Here is a 21,915-nt window from a genome sequence, read left to right on the forward strand (position 1 = left end):
TCCACAAGAAGGTTACAGCTTGACGGCATTTTTGTGAAAACTGGTTTCTGGTGTAAATAGTGGATGAATAGTTATTGACTGACCCTGAACAAACTCCTCTGAAGTAACAAATAGGATTAGAACAGACATCATAATCCTAATCCTTTCCACAAAACAATATTACTAAAGGCATCGCAGCTTGTGCAACATAAAAGCACCAACAGCCAATTTAGCATTCACGGGCCGCTCTGGTCAGGCAAAAAAATAAATGTCTCTCACATTTTGACTCCCAAATTATTTGTTACAAACTCACTTAGACAGTGTGAAATTAAGGAGCTCCACTCAAGAGATTGTTTTTTTTGTTTTTTTAAATATTGATATAACTTTCATTCTAATAAAACAAGGAGTGTGAAAATAGCAGCGGCAAAGCAAGACGTGGGTGTGAAAAACACAGTGTAGTCAACAAGTATTAGAACTACAGCCCTCAACCCGTAATACAATATTGTTGTTTGTGCTTTGTATGGTGGCCATAAGGTTAAAGCATTGACCCATAGCATTCATTTTAAGTTACCTCTGGAAATGACAGTGTCGTGGCTCAAATACCTCAACAACCATTATATGGATTGTCATGAACTTTTGAACAAACACTTGTGAATTTCCAGATGGGGTTTAGGATTTGAGTGAAATTTCTCAACAACTACTGTTCAGAGGAGTGTTCCCTATACTTGTCATCAGGTCAACATTTGGTTAATGATCGCCAGACGACAACAATCCAGCTGTACTTTGTTCATAGTGCTTACTAGAAAACATCTAAGATGAAGTGGGAAAAAAAAGGTAAATGGTGTTAAAATCATTGTCTGTTATTATGGCTTCTATTTACAATTATTTTAGCATAATTAATATTATTTTCTTTTGAATGAGCTTAGTATGTACAATGTCATAAAATAATCAGAGAAGCCCATCACAATTACAGTAAAGCTCGAGGTGAGGTCTTAACTTCCTTGTTTTGTCTGACCAGCAGGCAAGAATCCCCACATATTAAAGAGATATATCGTGTATATTTGCATGCCATCAATAGCATGAGCCCCACAGATGTGCATACGTGGATGTAGACTCCTATTACATAGGGGAAATAACAAATGGACACATTAATATAAACTTTAAAAAGTAATCTCAGCCCACAGACATCACCAGACACTTGTTATCTCGCTTCGTTATTAATTGTCAGGCCAGTACTGCTGCCATCTTTACGTCTTGCTTTTCTCAGGGGCTTTTCTCCTTTAGTCTAGACCTCTGCAAATGAATTACATGCTTGGACTGAGTTCAAATAGCTGGCTTGGCCAGTGGAGGACATTCCTCCATTTCAACATAAAAAACAAATTAATTACCTGAGTGTGTAGGATAATTGTCCTCAAACTGGAGGACTATGGGGACTTAGAGCTATGAGTCAAATTTAGTGTGCTGGAATACAGAACCCAAATGCTAAGAAACAAAGATACAGTGTTTGCCGCAAACACTCCTACTTACTGACAATAGGACACACAGCTTGAGGTTTGATGATTCACCACATGCAACATGGAGAAAAGCCTGTTGCTTTACAGCTAATTAAAATATGCAGAAATCTACTTTCATAATTGAGGTCAGTGGCAGACACTTTTTTTAATCCCTGTGAAGGCCCGGGTCACCACATCCATCACTCAGACATCCAAGCAACAGGCCGGCTCCATTCATCACTCACTCTGGGATTTATTAGTCAGGTTTGGAGCCGGAGGGTGAGAGGTTAAATGGGGAGCATTGTGTTAGCAGTTATCAGCAGAGAGACACTAAAGTGTGCTAATCCGCACATGCAGGCGATCAGATTTTTAATCAACATTGTGGCTGTAGCAGACTGAGTCTAAGCTAAATATCCAGACATGCACAAACATGCATGTGTCAAACAGTACTCACACGCAGTCACACACATACAACCGGTCTGATAACACTCAAGTCCACAAACGCTTTAACACACAAACATCCCGCAGTAAAACCAGTCTATCTTAACCTAGCAACCACTGATTGACCACATGAACAGACTCGTTTAACACGCTGTACGACCAAAGAATACGTTTACCATGCTCACTTGCTGTGTAATACATGCCTACATGCATAACTTGGTATAAACAGGGCCACTACCAGCTAGCCGGATAGCCCAGGGGCACCACACCATGTCTCATCACTGTAAGCTAATGTTGAACCCAGTGGTAGTGCTTGGCGTAGCTGCTGTCACTTTGGCTTCAGATCCAGGTTATTTGCCTTGAGCTCAAACACGCCAGGTTCTGCGTTACAGGGTCACTGCATTCACATGAAGTACAAACCTTATTATGTGACAAAGACAGACAAAAACGCCAGTGTCGCACAGGTTTCTATTATAGCTGTGGCTTAAAAGCCTTGCTGCTGCGTTCAAGTCTTTTTCATTCAGCTAGAAAACCAAGGGAGTGAGAGTGTGTGCGAGTGTGTCTCTCCGCATGTGTAAGTGCTCTATATCTCGCCAGCCTCAAATCCAAAGCAATTAGAGAGGCCAGATGGTGGGCTGGACTCACAGTAAATAGCTCTGCATTGACAGAAGAAGCCTGCAACAAAAATGAACTGTGACAGGGAGCCAGGATGACACACAGATACATGACGGCATCAAAGCACCAGGCAAACATCGAGGACACGCTGCCACAACCGCCATAAACCGACTGTCACCATAATGTGAATGTTAAGAGCAGAACTTGATTGTGTCCTTTGGTGGGGACACAGAAGGTTTTTTTTGTATGGAAACCAAATAAGGCAGGTGCACAAGCATGCATGCATGAATACACACATACAGACAAGTACACTCACACACAAACCCACGCACTGACAAACCTTTACTTGCCCTTCTGTTAAAATTTCACCAAACCAGTTTGGTTTAGTCAGAGTTCAAACAATGCAGCCTTTGAGAGGCACTCCATTCACTGACTTTCAGCTTGGCCTGCACATTCCCCAACTGAAAACACAAACTGCCTCCCTCCAGGAAAACCACTAAAGCTAAAGCACCACATTCCTCATCTCTACCCTTTTCTCTGCATCTGTACAATTTTTGCCTGAGAGGTGCTGTGGCCCTATTAAACATAATATTTATGCATCTTGAAATAAGAGCATTTGTGTAATCATTTCTCATTATTCGCACGCTCAGGCAAATAACCTGAAAGAAATACGTGCCCTTTAAATAGCTACAGCATTTTCTACATACCTGTTACCAAGGCAGCAAGTTTACTTCAGCCAACCAGGAGACATATACAAAACACAGAGACAGTAAGGAGGTGGAGTTTGAGTACAGGACAACCTTCATCCGCAAAATGGCCTCTCTAGTTCCTGTGCTCAGTTTCCCATAAGCCTGTTATCATACCTATGTTTGCGCATGAGATTTATCAAAACTGACACCAGACAAACAGCCAGACCAGGAAATGACAGTGAAAAAAAACAAAAGAAAAATCACAGGTGGATATGTAGGCTGAAGGATGGGTGACAAGAGACCGAGGGGACACTTCATATCCTGATCAATTAATCTATAAATCTAATCAGTGAGAATCAGTGACTGCCGCTTCAATTTAATCTGGCTCTTCAGACGTCCAGCTGACCTCAAGTGTTAAAGACACAGTGGGAAGGAAAAGGAGAAACACATACCACACACAGCAAAGCTGGAACATTTCAAAAATCAAGAAATCTTTAATAGCAACCAAATACGAAAAAATATAGAAAGACATGACAAAATGGTGACAACAATTCTAATTCGGTGTTTCTTTTTCGACGACCAAAATGAATTCAAAATTGAAAATACAAAAAAGACAGAGCAACTTTTACACAGTCAATAATAAAAAGCACATTTTGGGGTAAGACTGCCCGTTTTGTTGTGTGTATACAGTTTGTATAGAAGAAGCACATTTGCCAGTTTTGGCAGCAATCACATCGCAGCAGTCGAGAATAAAGCACTCAGAGAACATAAATTATAAAGCACTGCAAAATAACAGAAAAGAGGAGAAACTGTAAGAGGAGAAAATAAATCCTTCATGCTTGCCGTCACTGAGTAATACACGAACGTGACACCATAAATTAGTAATTCTTTTCCTCTGCTACATATTTATATATTTATACTATGTACACAGGAAGGGTTTTCTGTTATTTTTCTTTTATGCAAGTGAGATGGAAGATGTTAAGGCTTTGATTAGTCATCAGAAGTTTGGAGCCAAAGAAACAGCAACAGTATGTGGCTTTCTGAAAAAAAATACAAATATTGGATATTTTGACTATCTAACCTTGTGTTAGACTGGGACCAGAATCGCAGGTTTGTCTAAAAGCATTTTGTCTGACAAGCCTTACTTGGGTGCTGAGGTGGGAAGCAATGGTGTGTGCGTGTGTCTGTGGAGGTGTTTGCGACAGCGGAGGTGGCTGAAGTAAGAGAAGTTAAAAACAACATTCTGGAGATGAGTAGGAAGTTGTGACTCTCCTAAAAGCATTCAAACGCATGAGGGAGGGAGGGGGAGGTCAGCGCCGTGTCGTTTCTATGAAAGCTATCTTTCCCGCAAAGAACAAAAGCGGAACGGACAAGCGCCTTTCTAAAAAGTCTGATCTTCTGACACTGGGTGAAAAGTGTGTGTCCCTGAACGTGTAGTCGTCTCTACATGGTCACTGATTTGGGAGCGGGTTGGACTATTTGCTGGATAGAAAGCAGTGGTGCACGGGGACACATCATGCTACAGCTCTTTCCGCACTAACAGGACACGGTATATGTCCTGACAAGAGCCACGGAGAAAGAAGAGGAGAGAGAAAAAGTGTTTTCGTGTGCAGCTATGCGAGCGCATTTGTGTGGGCTTATGTCAGGCGATGGCAGCGTTGTCAGGTATGAGGTGTCTTCCGCACAGTTTGGCTGTAGGAGTGAGCATAATGAGAGTGACGGAGGGGTGTTTGTGCGTGGGTGAATGTTTCTCATGCATCCTGCATATGTATATGTACAGTTATTGGTGCGCAAGGGAGTGTGTCTTCAGAATGCACGATAATAAATTCGGTTTGCTGGTTTTCCCATGGTGACAAAGGGTGGCTACTCAGGTTACAGCCCCTATGGCAGAGAAAGATGTCCCAAAGCCTGCAAGCGTCATGAAAATACACAGTGACACGCAACTATACACACAGAGAGCTGACTCAGACGCAGCACAGAACCTTGCTTGTGCGGAAACAGTCTACCTAATGAAATATGCGTATTACGTGTGAATGAATTGTGCAGAATGTCTGTCAAGGAGAAGGAGAAGTCAATTGTCCACAAGGAAAATAGTATGTGCTTGTTATGTGTAGATGTATGCGATGCTAATAATTACAAAATAACAGAATATATAACTTTTTCCATCCCACAAAATCAAATCGACTCTTAGGCTTTAGGTATGCTCAGCCAGTTGAGTATGTTATAACACCCAAACTACCGAGTTAAGTTAAAAATTACATTCTGAATGCCCTCTGAGACATTTGTACTTTAGGCTTTAGCCAACACTTTCCTCTTTACTTCCACAACACTGGCAGCACTGGCTCCATCAATCTGATATTTACATTTTCATAAATATCCACATTTTCACAAGAAAAATAAAGATGCTTACAGATATAGTACACGGATACCTCACACCAAAATGTACATACAACAGATTTGTCCCTTGTCAATATTTTTTTTTAACCCCCCTCAAAACCAAATACTACACTCACAATTCTCTTTGTAGCAGTAACACACACACATACAAGTGCAAAAATAAGTAATACATTTCCATGTTGTGTGGTTGTGACAAATCAGCTGTGTTCGGTAAATTTACTGTACCCCAGGTTGACAGGAGTTGCATTTATGTATAAGCTAAGGCCATTAGACGATAATCCTATTGAACACACTGGCTTACAAAATGCCAGACCATGCTCAAACATTAAACGCCGTCTCTATTTTTGTCGTAAGCCTCCTGTGTCTCTCTCCCGTGTCGCTCTCCTGTTCTCTCTCCGTCTCTCTGAAGGTTAACAGCCGTCACGACGGTAAAACAAAGACGGTATACAGATACTAGGTCTGTATGTTTGGCTCACAACCGCAGTTCAAGGTTTAAACCAGGCATGATAAGAAACGCAGGTGAGCGGAGTCATCTTTGCCCTTGAAAATGGGACACCCTTCATTTGACCTCATGACTCTGATCCAGAACTTAGCTGGGCCTCACAGGAGGTCAGCGCAGTCACCGAGGCCGCACTCACCCACTCCCAGTGGGTCAAAGGGGAGTCGATTAGAAGACCAGGAAAGCATGATTAGAGTAAGGCTTCTTTCCACGATTGTCCATCACAGTCACCCAGCAGCTACGCAGATACACTGACACATGCAAATGCACACACAGAGCCTCAAAGACAGCCGTGTACAGTAGCCACGGAGTAGCGTTTGCCTGAGCGGGCCTCTGGTGGCTCGTTAAGACGATAAATTAACAGTCAGGAGACAATCAGCCCTGAACCCGCATCATAAAGGCCCATTTCACTGCATGTTGCCCGTTAATCAATATGACTTCCATAGCTTCACTGTGCATGCAACCTTTTATGTCTCCCGATCAATTCTCTATATTTAATAACATCCGCTAATGGAAAGAAATATTGTACGATCTCATTGAAAATCTGTCTTAACAAACCAAGTTGTACTTTGATGGTGGGGTTCGGTTACATCCGGCCACTTCCTAAAGTATGGGAGGAGCTGGGGGTGTCTGTGCAGTGGAGTGAACATGGTCACCGCAGGTGGATTAGTCAGTCCTGGCATGTCAGGGCAGCCTGGGCTGGAATAGAGTAAGTGGGGCGTTTGACACATTAGGAGCAGTAAAATACTCCAGTGCTCTCGGTAGCCCTGACCCCGACACTGCCCTGGATAAATCATAAACTCCCCATAAACACTGGAGAGAGGGATGAAGAGAGAGAGGGAGAGACAGAGGGATGATAGAGAGATTGAGGTGGGAGGGGGAGAGAAATCGCCACGTCATAAACGATAAGTGGTGGCAATCTGTTGGTCCCGACTAAGCGAGCGACTTCATGGCTCATTACCAATCCAGCTCCTCCTGTCAGGAGCGTTCTGAAGAGACGAGGATGAGGAGGAAGAGAAAAGAAGAGACGTGCTCCTTTCTAGTCTTCCTGCCTCCTGCATCCCCGTCTCCATCCCTTGACCCTGTCAGATCGGCTACACCTCATTCGTTCATCCCTTGTTTACCGTCTCTTACCTCCAGGCACAGTGTAAAACTTTGCATGAGAATACCTTCTTATGGACATAAACTCTCTGCAAACTTACTTTGTTAAATTCTACTGCTGCTGTATTTGAGCAGCACACAAATTTCGCTCAGTTTAATCCAAGAGTCTACTGTTGCTGATTGTTTGCAGAGATTTTTTTTTTAAGTTTTGGAGGAATACAGAGAGAGCGGAGAGGAGAACTCACCAGCAGACACAAGCAAATACATTGTTCGCTTCTCTAAATCACCGGATGGTTTCCGTGTATACTTTCAAATGATTTCCCTCCAACCCAATCCCGAGCTTCTAACTACCCGTCAGATGTCACATCGAAGTACATTACCTAAACAAAATGTTTCCCACGGGAGGGCTGAGAAATGCAGGCACCACGTAACTGTTTGACAACCCCTTCCACTGCTACGGTTTTGGTGAAGATAAGAGTGAATATGCAAGTGAGATGCCTCCTCTATAGCCAAGCTTGTATCATGATTCCATTATGCTACTCCCACACTAGCTAGTTTCTCTTTTAGTCTGTCTGTCAAGAGTCAAGGTCCCAGTGATAGCGAGAGGATGAGCAGAAGCGGTGGGAGACAGGTTCTTTTTTTTTTTTTTTTCTGTTTGATTTTCAGTTCTCAGGGACCAGATAACAGCAAAGCTCCTTTTACAATATCCAACCACACCCTCCTTATCATTCAGTTAATTCTGGGGCAGCACTGTGATTAATAATACGCTATATTTATAATCAATTTCAAAAATAAAAGTGGTATTATTTTATTTTCTCTATCAGACAGGGACAAGACCCTGGAGCCACAAAATCCTCAGGAGGAATACTCCTGCCTGCCTTTTTCCCCTTCCTCCCTTCTCCTCCTCCTCCTCTATACGTAAACTGCAGTCCGTGAGATGACTGAGCCATCCCGCTGGGACTCCATGTCGTCATCCAGGTAACCTCCAATGATATCGTCCTGTGGTGGGCGCAGCTGAAGGATGGGGGCCCCTCCGGTGAAGTGGTCATACCGCTCATCCTCCTCTAACTCATCAAACTTCCTCCTCTCTGCGTCATCTAATTCACTGCTTAGCAGGATGTCTTGGGCGGTGGGTGTAGTGGAGACAACTTCCGGTCGCCCCCCCATGGTGAGCGGCTGGTGGTGGTTGTTTTTGTCTCCGAGGCCCTGGTGGGACGAGCCGTCGTTGTAAACGTAGATGGGGCCGTTGTTGTTACCCCCTCCAACGCCACCGCTTCCTGCTCCTCCACCTGTGCCGTTCTTGCTGGCCTTCTTGCCGGCACCAAATACGCGAATCTTCATGTCACTGCCGCCATTGGCGCGGTAACCCTGCTGCTGCCTGCGGCTATGCGTTACCAGGACTGCGACGATAGCGGCGACCAAAAGGAGGGCCAGCAGGGAGCCAATCACAGCTCCTGCCACCACGCCGGCATTGGTTGCAGCCTGTGGGGGCTCTGTAGGAGGGAACAGAGGCAGGGAGGGAGAAAAAGAAAGAAAAAGAATATGGTTGAGAAGGAGAAAAAAAGAGACAAGTAGAAAGAGAGCAGGAGAAGAATTAGAGACAGCATAATAAAGAGCAGGAAAGACGGAGGAAAACAGAAATGAAGTCGGGGTTGTGGGATGTCAGTGGTGCTGGTCTGAAGTGTATTCAGTCAAGTGTGTAAGAGTGCTGAGGTGTCAGTACAGTCAAGTGTGTGTGTGTGTGTGTGTGTGTTGTGTGTGTGTGTGTGTGTGTGTGTGTGTGTGTTGTGTGTGTGTGTGTGTGTGTGTCGTGTGTGTCTGCGTCTGTGTGTGTCTGTGCTGAGCTTCCTGTTAAACTGACATTTCCTCCTCTCCCTCAGAGCTGCTCCTGTCCCCATTCCCACAGCCACACCACAAAAAATGTCTCAGCCATGTCTCCTCCTGTGTTGCCCTTGAACAGCCCGGGTATGTCCAAGGCTCACCACAAATCATGAGGCAATTCGGGATGGGGGGGAAAAGTGGAAGCTATACACACACACACACACACACACACACACTTTCTAGAGGAGCAGGAATGGAGCACGTGCTGGGCAGAACAGGTTTGAGGCAATGCAGAGGAGGAGATGATGATGATGATGAATGGAGGAAATTAGAGAAGTGAGGAGAGGAGAAAAGGGAGGCGGAGCAGGTGGCGGATTGAGTGACTGACAAAGTGACACAGCGCAATGACAACTCTTCCCAGAAGCCATGAAGGAAGAGCAGGGGGCAGACTGGCACCCCTGTCCACTTTGTAGACCACAGGCACTGTTTTAGTGCACATCAGTTCTATATTAGGATCAATTTGTACTCAGTAATGTTAAGTACTCACAGCTGGACTGCTGCACACTCACTGACATGAAAAAAACCATTTAAGCTCTTTTTAAATTGGTCAAAGGCTTTGTTAAACTGCAAACTAAAGAGGATATAAGTAAAACTGGGGCTTTGTCATCCAGTAAAAATCCATTTGTGTATCTGTGTGCATAAACCCCCTTAAGATAACTGCTGGTGTCTAAATTAAGGTTGTGAGGAGGTCCCATATGATTTGTCAGCCTTACAGTGCTCTTTCTCTGAACTCAAACTTCCCTATCCCTCGGCATCCTATTCCAGTGCTTTTTTTTAAAGCAGGTATTTTAACCAAAATGAATCTATTGCTTTTGCAGAAAAGGAAAATACAAGTTAAGACCGAGGCAGGGCATTGTTCGGAATTTATGGTGGCATTAACAAGCCTACTAGTCAGTATCAACACCGAACCAACACTATCCTTGCTTCTGACGTTTAGGAATATAAACAAAGCCACTTTCTTCCATTTGTCGAAAGCCTTTTAAATGCACCATAGGTCAGGTTTGGAGCCATAAACGTTACAGTCAGCCACTAGAATCACAAACCGAGTGTTCCTGCTTTGCACAGGCTTTTCAGGGTCAAACGTTCAGGGCTCTAAGTGCTTTTGGGGGTTCCGACAACTCCCCAAAAACAGAACCTGTGACTGTTCATCCCATGTGATCATCATCTATGTATGACTCAGTGGATAGGGAACGGTAACGCGGCCTGAATTAATGCTGTTTGCATTCACAGTACTGTGCACTTTGAATAGTAATGTCCTCAAATGGCAAAAAGGAAGTATGTATACAAGATAATGAGTGTAATAGGGATGGATGAAAGACAGCTTAGACATATTCAGAGATTCAAAGAATACTATTTTTAGTTGAAAGAAAAAAAAAAAACACGTCTCAATGTACAATATCCCCACTTTTACAAGTTTCAACGCATTCACATTATGCATTTTTAATTATTGTACTTATAGATTTTGATGATTTCATGTTTCTCTTTCAGCGAGGCGCATAGTTGTAGAAACATTGTGTTATGGAGCGATGTCTGTTTACAAGCAGTCATTCTAAAGTGCTTCAGCTCCCCTCAGGTTTGAGTACATGTGTTACAGAGTAAAACCAAGTAAGTTGTGGTGAGCACAATGAATTTCTAATTTTTGTCCCTGGTAGAAGCTGATCAAGAATCCTTAGCTTAGCTGAACATCCTCTCTGTGGCTCTAGCTTTCCTTTTCACTGTCTGCACTTCCACCAGCAGCGGCTGAGGATTAACCAGTAGACACTGCTGTTAAAATCCCTGACTAAATTTTAAAGTAGCAAATCAGCCCTATTCCTTATTGTCATTCCCATTTGAAATCCAACAGAAGCCGGCCCTTCTTGTTAAGTGTACAGAGAGCTGACAGAATTACTCTTGTAACACCGATTCTTGTCAAGAGAGAAAATGGTAGTCGACTGCTGACTACACCTGTGCTCAGCTCGGCTTCCTCCACTTTATTTCTGCCTCTCCTCTCTTCCACTTCCCCTTTCTCCATCTCTGCCTCCACTTCACCAGCTGTCTCTGGCATACACTCTTTCTGTCTCCTCTAAATCCATTTTCCATGTCGTCTCTCCAATTCACGTTTGTATTTCTGTCATAAGTTACTTCTCTCTGCTCTCCTCCTCTCCACTTTCAACATATGCCTAGGGAAAGAATTAATAATGTGGATACATTCTCTCTTCCTTCGTTCATTTTCTGCCACCAGTTTCAGAGAGCACGCTGCCTCTCTCCCCTCATATTCTGCCCCGAGCTGTGCTAAACATTCCTATTCACACACACGAGAGTGAGAGATAGCCCTCAGTGTCCACTTGTAACAGGAACACAAGAAATGCATTATCACCTCAGGCTCTGTGGAGCTCCACCGCACGCAACATGGCAATAATATCTGTGCAAACTTGGGGCCGGATGCTGCCTCAAATTGCTGTCACATCAAAGGGAATTAGACCAAAATTTAAATGCAAACTCTCCCTAAAATCTTCTCATCCAATTATTTTTAATGCATCGCTCAAGTGTCTTTCTCCAAGTCTGTGCTGGTAAATCCTTTTGTGGATGATAATTCATCTTTTATTCTACCCTTCTGCAGACAACACTTAAAAGATTCAAAAGAGAGATGTAAAGGAGCCACCCCAGGCTCCCACTACAGACTCAGAGACACATCCCAACAAAGCACCAGTGGAATTTATTTAAGTGGGTGAGGAAAGGACTTCTTATAAACACACACTGCTGGATGAGCCAGCAGAAAAACTGCAATATGTATGCTGTGTGGATAACAGGCCGAGAAAAAAAAAATAGAAAACCAAACATAGCACAACTACAGTACCCCCCCTTTCCAAACTCTCACACCATACTGTGGAAGCCAAAAAACATCATGTTTTTTATGAAGTCATGTCCAACATGACTATAAGTTTCAAGTGACCGCAAGTAATGAGAGAGATGGAGCGGAAGTAACATTTACTGCAGTCTCCCAAAAACATGCATGGCCACATTCACATAAACGCTCACCCCATTATGGTCATCAGTTGTCTGATGTAGGGCTGCGCTGCACCTAGAGCATAGCTTAGTAGTGTTCTCTGTCAGCATGTTAAGTTATTGAACAGAGCTGTGTGTGTTTGAGCACAAATGTATGTGTGTGAGCGTATCTGTGTGTGTGTGTGTGTGTGTGTGTGCGCGCGCTAATGAGGGATGGGAAGGGGGCCAGTTGCAGGCTGGAGGGAGACTTGGCTCAATCAGACCTGTTCTCTGGCTGTTTTCGCATGGCCGGAGACACACACTGACAGACATAGACAGATGCAGGCAGACACACACACCCTAAACCCAGTAGAGGAAAATAGCAGAGCCCCTTGCCCTTGAACTGTCTCCTTAGATGAGTCTGAAAATGGGAGAGAATGCACCGAATTGAAAGGAAATCTCTTTTCCGTTGAACTGAAGAGACCCTCAGACCATGTGGGGGATTCAATCCGGGGCATTTAACTTTTTTGAGGTTCAGCTGAGCCAACCCTGTAAGGAACGATGAGGAAAAAACCAAGACAGAAGATGGAGGGAATCTGGGTTAGCCACACAAGAACCCCCCTGAGAGGAGCCCAGAATGGAGGGAAGGATGGAGGGATGGAGACTACTAAGCTGTGATTAAGGAAGAACCACTGGTATTTAAGAGTTAAGCTTAGAGAGTGAGCGAGAGATAGCATGGGCATAAGAGGGAGAGAGAAAGAGAACGCTGGGGGCAGGAGTCTCTTCTCTGAGCAGGGAGATCAGCGCCAGACTCGCTGAAAGCCTGAAAGACAACCTGAGAGAGATAAGGAGGATGAGGAGAGAGCATATGCTAACTGAGAGGATGAGAGATGCAATGAAAAGAGCAAACTGCAACGAAAGATAGTGAGGTAAAGATAAATGGAGAGAAGATGAGAGCAGGGCAGGATACGTTTGTGTGTGACTAAGCAGCAGGATCAAAGATGAGAGGAGGAGAGGCAAGGAGAAGAGAGGACATCCATCCCTCTGCCTGCCTCCACGTGCACAGGACAAGGCTGAGGGTAGAGGACACAGGCGACCACACAGACACCCACTAGTGTGTTGATTTGTGTGTGCATGTGTCATGCAGCTGTGGGGTAAAGGAGACTGGGGGACCTGCTATGTAGCAGGTGCTGGCCATTTCACGCCTGTCGGCCCCTCTTAGCCCTGTTTGTCTACACACATTTACATTAGCCTCCACAGGTCTGAATCACACTGCCATCTGGAGTCATTCCACATCTTTCTTACAGTCTGTTCTGAAAATCATTCACTCCTTCATTTCATCTTTCTTCCTGAACACGCTCCATCTTTCAGCTACAAGCCTCCTATATTCACTCGACACTCGTTGGTTGCTTCCGTCACCTCTTAACTGCTGGCAAATTTAGCTCCCGTCTTATCCTCCTCCTTCTCTGCCAATGAGTAAGAGCAGAGTAGGATGGAGGGAGGAGGTGGTCGGTGCAAAGAGACAAGATGGAGGAGGGAGATGACAGGACAAGGCAACTGAGGGAAGTTCAACACAGGAGGAGACCAAAAAGACCCAAAAGAAAATGAAAGCATAGAGAGAACCAAAAAAAAAATGAGAAAGTGGGATCTGGAATGGGGGAGGAGTGGAAATGCAGGATAAAAGGAGGAGCGGGAATGGATGGTGGAATAAGAGAAGCAGCCAGGAGCTGAAGCAGCAAAGGGTGACTGATCCCCTGTGAGAGGCTTGGAGACGGACAGAAACACACACTATGCTGAAAGATAGTGGAGGCCAATAGCGGAGATAGGATGTAGTGGCACAAGATTCCCATGGGAGTTTTAAATGCTGTCAGCATCACTCTTTCCCTCCATCCCTCATGCCTTCACTCTGACTGCGAGGATTGCACGCTGGCACCGATTTATCCTGGTGCACATTCCCCGTCTTTGTAGTGTAAAAGCAAGCGACCTCCATCTTGCTCCCTCTGCTTCATGGATCTTTGTATCTTCCCTGTTTATTGCTTGTAATACACAGCAGGAGATGGTGGAATATTTTGTGCTACAGAAGCCAGTTACACTACTACTGCATGCAGCAATACAGAATGGCCCCAGAGGAGCAGTGACGCATGCTGTGGCACCACGAGGAGCCAAGGGACTTGAAGAAAGATGGGGGGGCGAGAGAAAGAAATAAGAAAATGAGAGAAAGACTGAGTATGGCAAAAAATGAGAGAAAATGAGGGCATGAAGAGGCTGGGTGGCTCTTAAGATGAAGACACTGGAGAGGTGTACCTTTTCCCCATTAAAGGAAAGGTTTACCCCCATGTCAGCACAAAATATAGTCTGGTTAAGTGCAAGCAGAAGAGTGGAAGGGGATGTATTTTGCATGAGGCGAAAATGCAGGAGTGAACCCCGTTGAAGGACGCAGCTAAAAATCTTGAGGAACAGCAGGGGGTATGGGGCGTACGGGTTATTTTTCATTCTTAATGGCACCGCTCTAGATGGTTTAACTGAACCTCATGTGGTACAGCAAGCTGTACACACCTGCATGCACACAATTTGAAAAATGTGAACCTGCAAAAACACACAAAAAGATCAAGCCTTGTCTCCGCTATTTCCAAGGCAACAATAAAAGTCAGCAGTAAAATTGAGTCAGCATATCACCTTTAGTGATTGCAGACATATTTTCAAGAGTTTGATTGTAATAAAATCGCTGCTCATTTCCTTTGCTTTCGTCTCTGCAGGGATTGGTTATGGTTAGGGGTGTTGCTAAGAAGCCACTCGTTTTTGTAATCACGACTTTAAAAGGACCAAATTGCTACCTAATTGAAACATTTTAAGAAAAGGCTAAACGTCTATAAGAAGGACCATCTTGTCCATGTGCTCCACAACCATAAAAATGTTTTAGCGCAAAAAAACTGCTTTAAAAATGCCATAATATATATTAAGTGACCAACAACCTTAGGTACTGCTGAGGCATAGAAACGTTAATTCATATAATTATTGATATAAATAAGACATTTTTTAAGGACGTGCTTAGACATAGAAAAGGGACATGCATTCTTAACAGAGCACAAAAAGAGAGAGCGATATAAAAGAAAGGCTCCAAATGCACACAAAGGCATTTGGATACAGACTCGTTCTCAAAGACATTCACTCTCACATTTACAGAAACACCGCGGACAGAGCAGCTGGACCCTTTAACCCTACACTGTACACCCAAGACAGTCCTCAGCATGGAGTCTGTGTGTGTGTGTGTGGGTGTGTGTGGGTGTGTGGGTGTGTGGGTGTGTGGGTGTGTGTTAATGTGGCATATGAAGCAGAACAAGGTGTATCCCTGCAAAAGCCACAAGAGCAAAGATCACCAGGAAATGTGTAGCTTGTGTGATGAATGTAGTTCGTTCCACTTCATTAGTTCAGAAGATAGAACGGTATTCATATAAAACCCAGGGGAAAGTTTATGAATGAGTCCCGGGTGTGTTTTTCATTTTATAATCTGAAATGTTCACTACTTCATAGATGCATTTGCTTTAGAAGCTTTGGGACATTTGCATTTTAAGTAAATTACATTTAGTACTGGTTTTAACTTATTCAGAGCAGCAGATGGGTGGATTTGTTGTGACAGGCATAATATTATGTTAATTAATCATATGACATTGAAGTGCTCACAAAAGGCGCTTCTTTGAGTAACTACTTCTTCTAACAAACGCCACACATGCTGTACTCAAAGCAGATTAAATATTTTGTTTTGGTTTTTTTTTTATGTACTTCTTGAAGACTATTTGTGCACATGCTATGTGTCTGTGTGCTGCAGTGTGTGCTTCCTCGTGTCGTTCAACTCACCTCTGACCATGACTGTGACCTGATCCTTTCTGGTCCCAATGCGGTTGGTGACCTCACAGACAAAAGTTGTGTTGACGGCTTCATCCACCTTGAGAACCTTCAGCTCATTGCCGTTGATTTGCACCGTGTCCGGCATCTCTCCTGACATACTGTGAGGTTGTAAGAACATCGTCGTGAAAAAGAAAGAATTACAGTGAGAAGGCTAAAAAAATATAAACAGCAAAGTGGTTTGTTTGACTTTGGGCACAGTGAGATGGACATTGACAGAAATGTGCTGCATAGTGCAATGTTATCAAAAGCCACTAATCTCGATCAGCAGTGCAAGCCCAGTTTCCTAACCCCCTTCAAAAGGCAGTCCATTATGGCAAATTGCTAGAAATCACAATGGGGACCATTTTAAAGTTTAAAGAGTTTTTATCCTAGTCGTGTTAATAGATTATAATATAGAAAAAGGAAGAGGGGGAGTCATATTGTGTTTCTTCAAAGGGTTAAAACTTGAGCTGCATTCGAGTATGAGAAATTATACAGCTATCTCCATAATCAGAGCACAGTTCTGTAGTGGCAATAATAAAAGCGCTGATTACAGCTCTGTGAGGATTGTGGTCTGGGGTAATGAAGGGAAAATGGGAAGAGCAAGAGCAGGAAGAATTGAGAAGGAGAGACAGAGTAAGAGACGAGACAATAGAAATTCCAGAATGTGCTAATACTCACGCCTTCCAGGTGACAGAGGTTGGGACGGGGTTTGCAGAAGCCTGGCAGACGAGCATCACATTTGTACGACCCATGTACCAATTGTTGTCATAACCGGTTATTGATACCTTAGGGGCATCTGGGGGAAGAACAGATGTATGGCAGGGAGGTCAATTCATCACACCAAGGTTAGAGAGTGAACAGCAAAGGAATTTATGGAAGAATAATTGGTTGGTTGTGTGTGTGGTGTCTTACACTGAACAGCTAGCTTCATGGGGAAGCTCTCAGGTTTGACCAGGGTCCTGTGTTCCACCACACAACTGATGTCTTTCCCGTTGTCTGCTGCTGTGGGAATCATGCGGTACTCGCTGCTCACTGTCACAGTGTTGTCAGACCCTGGCTTAGACACTGTTGTTCCATTACCGGTGGCTGTGGTCACCCATTTGATCTTTGAAGCTGGGCGGCCATCCACAGACTCACAGCGTGCCACAGTGGTCATTTTAGACTCTGCCACCACGGTCACGACGGAGGCCGAGTTCTGAGGCTTAGCTGATGGATGGATGGATGGATGGACCAAAAGACGCAAGGGTGGAGCCGGGAAGAGACACAAAGACAGAGAAGATTAAAGGATGCAGAGATAGATAAAATGGAAATAAGACAGCTGAGAGAAAAGATAATGTGCACCATTATTGATAAACAATTTGAGTCACCAGGCTGGCAAAAGCAAATCCAAAACCTCAATCTCCCAACATCCTCTATCGCCCTACTCGCCCTATTTCTGTACCCTTAATCTTTTTTCCTCTACAGAGCCTGCATTGACAAATAATTAGAAGCACCACCGCAAACACACAGAAACCCTAAATCTTCCGTCACTCTCCCTTTCAATTCCTTCACTCTATTCACTCCCTATCCTTATCGCCCACCATTGATAAACAATTTCCCTGACTGGCCCAGAGCATTTACATACACAAATTTTAAATCACCACCTCAGTCATCGCTCATCCCCTCTCTACTCCGCCTCACTCCTCATTTGATACCAGTGAGGGATCAGAGGAGAGCAGGCAGGACGGCAGCTGACAGTAGATATGACAAGCAGCCAGATCAATACACTGCCTGAGGGGAGGCAGGAAGGCCTGATGCGTTGGAGAATAAAAGAGAGTGGGTCAGAGTGGTGCTGGGCCAAGGTTAGACCCATGGTCCCACTGCATTAAAAAGAACACAACTGATCTCACAAAACCACTTATAATAGCAATTAGGTCGAGCTGTATATGCTTTTAACCTGCATACTACCTTTGAGGGAATGAGCAAGCTAGAAGGAGGTAGAAAGTACTTTGGCAAGGTAAATATGCATACGCTTGTAGTCACAGATGGGTGACAAATTTAGGGAAAAACCGATACAGAACTGCTTCACTTCACCTCAGCACAGATTCTCTAGTGTGTCTCTAGAAAGATAAAGACCACTGAACAAGAACTACAGCTTATTTAATTGATAAAGACAGTTTAAGACCAGATCCTCACACCATTAACAGTTTTGACAACTCACTGTGGTGAAAAACTCAAGCTAGAGGTATTTCTAAAAAGGTTAGTAAGAATTGTGCTGGATTTGATGCTCCTGTGCATGACAAACAGTGAACTGGGGATTGAAAAGTGGTACCTTAGTGGTAAGAAAGAAGGCATTTAACAGTTTGGTGAGTCCTTGGGAGGAAGAAAGCTGCAATGGGTATGAACCCAAGAGTACATGTTGGCAAACAATGATTGCAACAAGCTTGTGTGTTACCCTTGACAGGTAAAGCTGTAAAACTAGGCCTCGCTGCGGTGCACAGTGTTTTTCACAACAGAACTGCTGTGTATCCCAAAGGGCTGGCTGTCTATGTAGGGCTGTGGGAAGTCCACCAGAGTTGAGTTCCAAGAACATGATTTATTTAACTCAGTGGAGGTAGAAAGACAAATAATACCTTTAAAAGTATTCATATTTCACCCCGTTTTAACAACCACCTCCAACATCCTCCTTCATAACCCCAAATAAACTGAGAATCCCCATCTGGTGTGCCGATCTTCGTCGTGCTTAGAGCCGTCCAAAGGCACTATTCAGGATTAAAGCTTCAGGTTTAAACCTGACAGCTCTACTTGTTCCTTAAGAACTTAGGTAAAACTGAAAGCTTGGGACTGGAACAATCTTCTCCATCATTTATTGGAGTAGCCTTGCACTTAAAAAGAATGTGTTAAGTTTCAATGGAGCTTCTGTTTACTAATTAAAGTCAGAAATCTCCCGAAGGTGTTCAGTTAGTTGGAGATCAGGTACCCACGAAGGCTCTATTTTTTCACTCCTCTTCATGTCATCAAAACATTCGTGATCATTCATGTAAAAGAGCAACAGGATTAATGTTTTTGCGTCTTTATAAACCGCATATAGATTATGTTGGTGACCTACCCAGCATGACAAGAAAGGTGATGCCCTGCTCGTTGCCGCTGGGGTAGGTGGCATATTCACAGATGTACTTCCCCTCATCAGTCATTCTAACATCGGTTATCTGGATGGAGGGGCTGGCAAGGTTTGGGGGACTGGGTGTGAAGCTGACTCTGCCCTTCACAGGTGAATCGGGGTAGTTGGGATCAAAGTTTGGGTGAAACACAGCTATATTGATCCTTTCTCCCTCCTTCGGCTCGTAGATCCACGTGACCTGCAACGGAGCACCAACGAGAGCCAGTGGTTAGCATGCACACAGGAAAGAGGAAAAACAACAGGCCTCATTTATCATGGCATTGATAAGCAACGCTGGAGAGCTTTTTAAGACATCCACATTGTAATGTAAACTCTGTAGGGCAGCATGTGCAGCATCACAATTAAGTAAGCAGAGCGGCTATTAATATGGATGCAAGTTGTGCAGCAGCAGTTCATCGTTCTTAGCAGAGCTGAGCAGAGCTGTGCACTTCCTACTTCATTTAAATGCGACTAAGAAGTTAAACTATTACCATATTCAATCCCCTAAAGCAAAATGAAGCTTAGTATTGTTGGTTTGGAGTAATAAAACATTAAACCTAACTGTGATTACAAAAAACAAAATCCTGTTACTAGCCCCAGGATTATTTCTGTTTGCTAGATTGAGATTTAATGTTCCAGATAAACGAAACACATGCATGTGTATTATAATTTTATGGTTATTTTTTATTACAGGGAATAGTTTATTGCTCGTTTCCACCTGGCGACTAAGTTTCACACACCTGCAGAATGACGTTGATACGTAAATGAATACTTTATTTTACAGGAAAATATCTTTTTGGTAAACATTAAATTGTGCATTCACTCCGCGTCTGACTGCTTGAACTGTGAAAGCAAATTGTAATCCCAAGCAATTTCAACAAAGTGGATTGTGTCAAGTCAGCACAATGAGCTGCAATTTCTCGTAGAAACGGACAGTTTTATTAGAATTTCACACCACTGTTTCAGAGTGGATATGAGTGTGGTGGTGTAAAGATGTAATCAAAAACGAAGGGGGAAAAAAAAAGAGAAAAACAATTGCATTATGGAAGTGTGTATCTGACCATTGTGAGCTGAATTCCAGTGGCATCAGTGAAGGCACAGCGCAGGTTGACTGTCTGGCCAGGATATGACTCCACCTCTGCCTCCACCTTCACCCGCTGACCAGAAGTTCCTACATGAAACAAGGAAAGACGAAGAAAAACATTAATCGGTTGTTTCGTTCACTCCCAAACTAGGGGGAAACAAAGAAGAAGAGCACAGGAACCATGTTTGTACAAAGTCCGTTTGATAAATGAGGAGAGCGTGCCAAGTGTCTGGTACAACAGAGGACAGCATTAGTGAACCCAGGCAAGTAGGCCAAGAGTCTGGTATCTCTCTGTGACTGTGTGTGGACAGAGAGGCCGAGAAAAAGAGGATGTGTTCTGCAAAAAAAAAAAAAAAAAAGAGGAAAGCCAGTCCTCTTATGCACATAGGTCATAAATCAACTGGGTGTCGTTCTTTAGCCTGCCATTTGCCGCACGGAAACATTGCTGTGTTACAGCAAAGAGTCAAAATAAATACGCTTTTCTTAGTGTGCTGTGTCAGTGAGTGTGTAAGAAACAGAATGAGCAAGAGAGCTTCAAAACGACAATCTGTCCGTGTGTGCATTTGTGTGTCTAATCCGGGTCTCTGTGAAAATGTAATTACTTGTATGAGTAAGCGCGCATTAGTGTATGTCAGCAAGGTGGCACCTGTTTTAAGTTGAGAGTGGATTACCTGCGGATACACAACTTCAAATGTCGTCAGCCTGGCCTACGCGTGTGAATGTGTGTGTGTTCACAGTATTTGTACCAGTACGCAGGCGCCAGCACCAATGAAACACAACTTCCCCTAAAGACAAACAATTACTTGCTAAACTAGTTGCACCAGTTTTTGCTGAGCCAACGCTGTGGTGTTGAAACTAATATGATCTGGAGGGCTGATGGAACACACACAAATACAAATACCCACACACACACGTAAGCCATACGGTAGGCGATAAGAGGAAAGGGCAGAGCTGTCTTTCTCTTTTGACGAGGAATGAACACCACACCTTCTCTCCTCTAGGGAGATTTGAGATATCAATACAGAGGCAGAGAAGAAGGAGGAATGAGTGAAAGACTGAGTGGGAAAGTGGAAGAAAACAAGCCTTTCCTAGAATAACACCAGCTCTCCCAGGACCAGCCCAATTTACAACCACAAAACAACCCCCTTGTAGCCACAGAGGAACCTCTGGACAACCACTAAGCGGCCCGTGGGAGCAGCACTGAGCCTTATTGGGCTGGAAAGCGGAACAACTTGCTCTTTTTCCCCCTCTCTTAGACACACATATACGAGCATATATGTATGTGCGTGTAGACACGCAACACGTGCACACACATATACAACTCATGACAGATTTATTATCGAGCGCTTGGTCTGTATTCTGTCACATCTCTAGAACATTTAGTGAAGATGAAGCCAAGACCCTCCGTCAATCTACCTGAACTGGTATGAAGAACTACAGATGAGCTTTGGGAATGGGAGCTATTCTCTGGTTACAAAATGATGTAGCACAACGAGAGAAAAGCGGGATAAAAGGTAACTGAAACCCTTGATTACTAGTCTTGATTGTGGTGTATAGGCCAAGCTAGCTTGAAATGCCACAGGTCATTACACTGTGTGGCACAGAAAACGTTACTCCAGACTCCCAGACATAAAAACAAGCACACATGCACATCTCTTGTGTCCACACAACAACGTGGGGGTAGAACTGAGCCTGGGCTGTTGTCTGTCATAAGGAGGCAATAAGAGGAGAGCCAACACGGGTCA

The 21,915-nt window shown here is 43.9% G+C and overlaps 1 protein-coding gene across 2 annotated transcripts in view; it reads right to left on the reverse strand.

The window, feature by feature from the left end:
• Positions 1–21,915, reverse strand: part of LOC311497611 (poliovirus receptor homolog) — a 72,387-nt gene that overhangs the window by 24,256 nt on the left and 26,216 nt on the right. Inside the window, exons 2-7 of one of the 2 annotated variants that reach the window (XM_084557925.1) lie at positions 20,148–20,257; positions 19,036–19,285; positions 16,860–17,153; positions 16,626–16,743; positions 15,915–16,063; positions 3,688–8,707 (exon numbers count right to left, since the gene is read on the reverse strand). In XM_084557925.1, the coding sequence (XP_084414051.1) occupies positions 8,127–8,707; positions 15,915–16,063; positions 16,626–16,743; positions 16,860–17,153; positions 19,036–19,285; positions 20,148–20,257 (1,502 nt within the window). In that variant the 3' untranslated portion in view covers positions 3,688–8,126. Of the gene's footprint in view, positions 1–3,687; positions 8,708–15,914; positions 16,064–16,625; positions 16,744–16,859; positions 17,154–19,035; positions 19,286–20,147; positions 20,258–21,915 lie in introns of those variants that run through there. The other variant, XM_084557926.1, reaches the window with a different exon arrangement.

This window comes from Chelon labrosus, assembly GCF_963514085.1.
Source record: "Chelon labrosus genome assembly, chromosome: 12".
Lineage (NCBI taxonomy): Eukaryota > Metazoa > Chordata > Actinopteri > Mugiliformes > Mugilidae > Chelon > Chelon labrosus.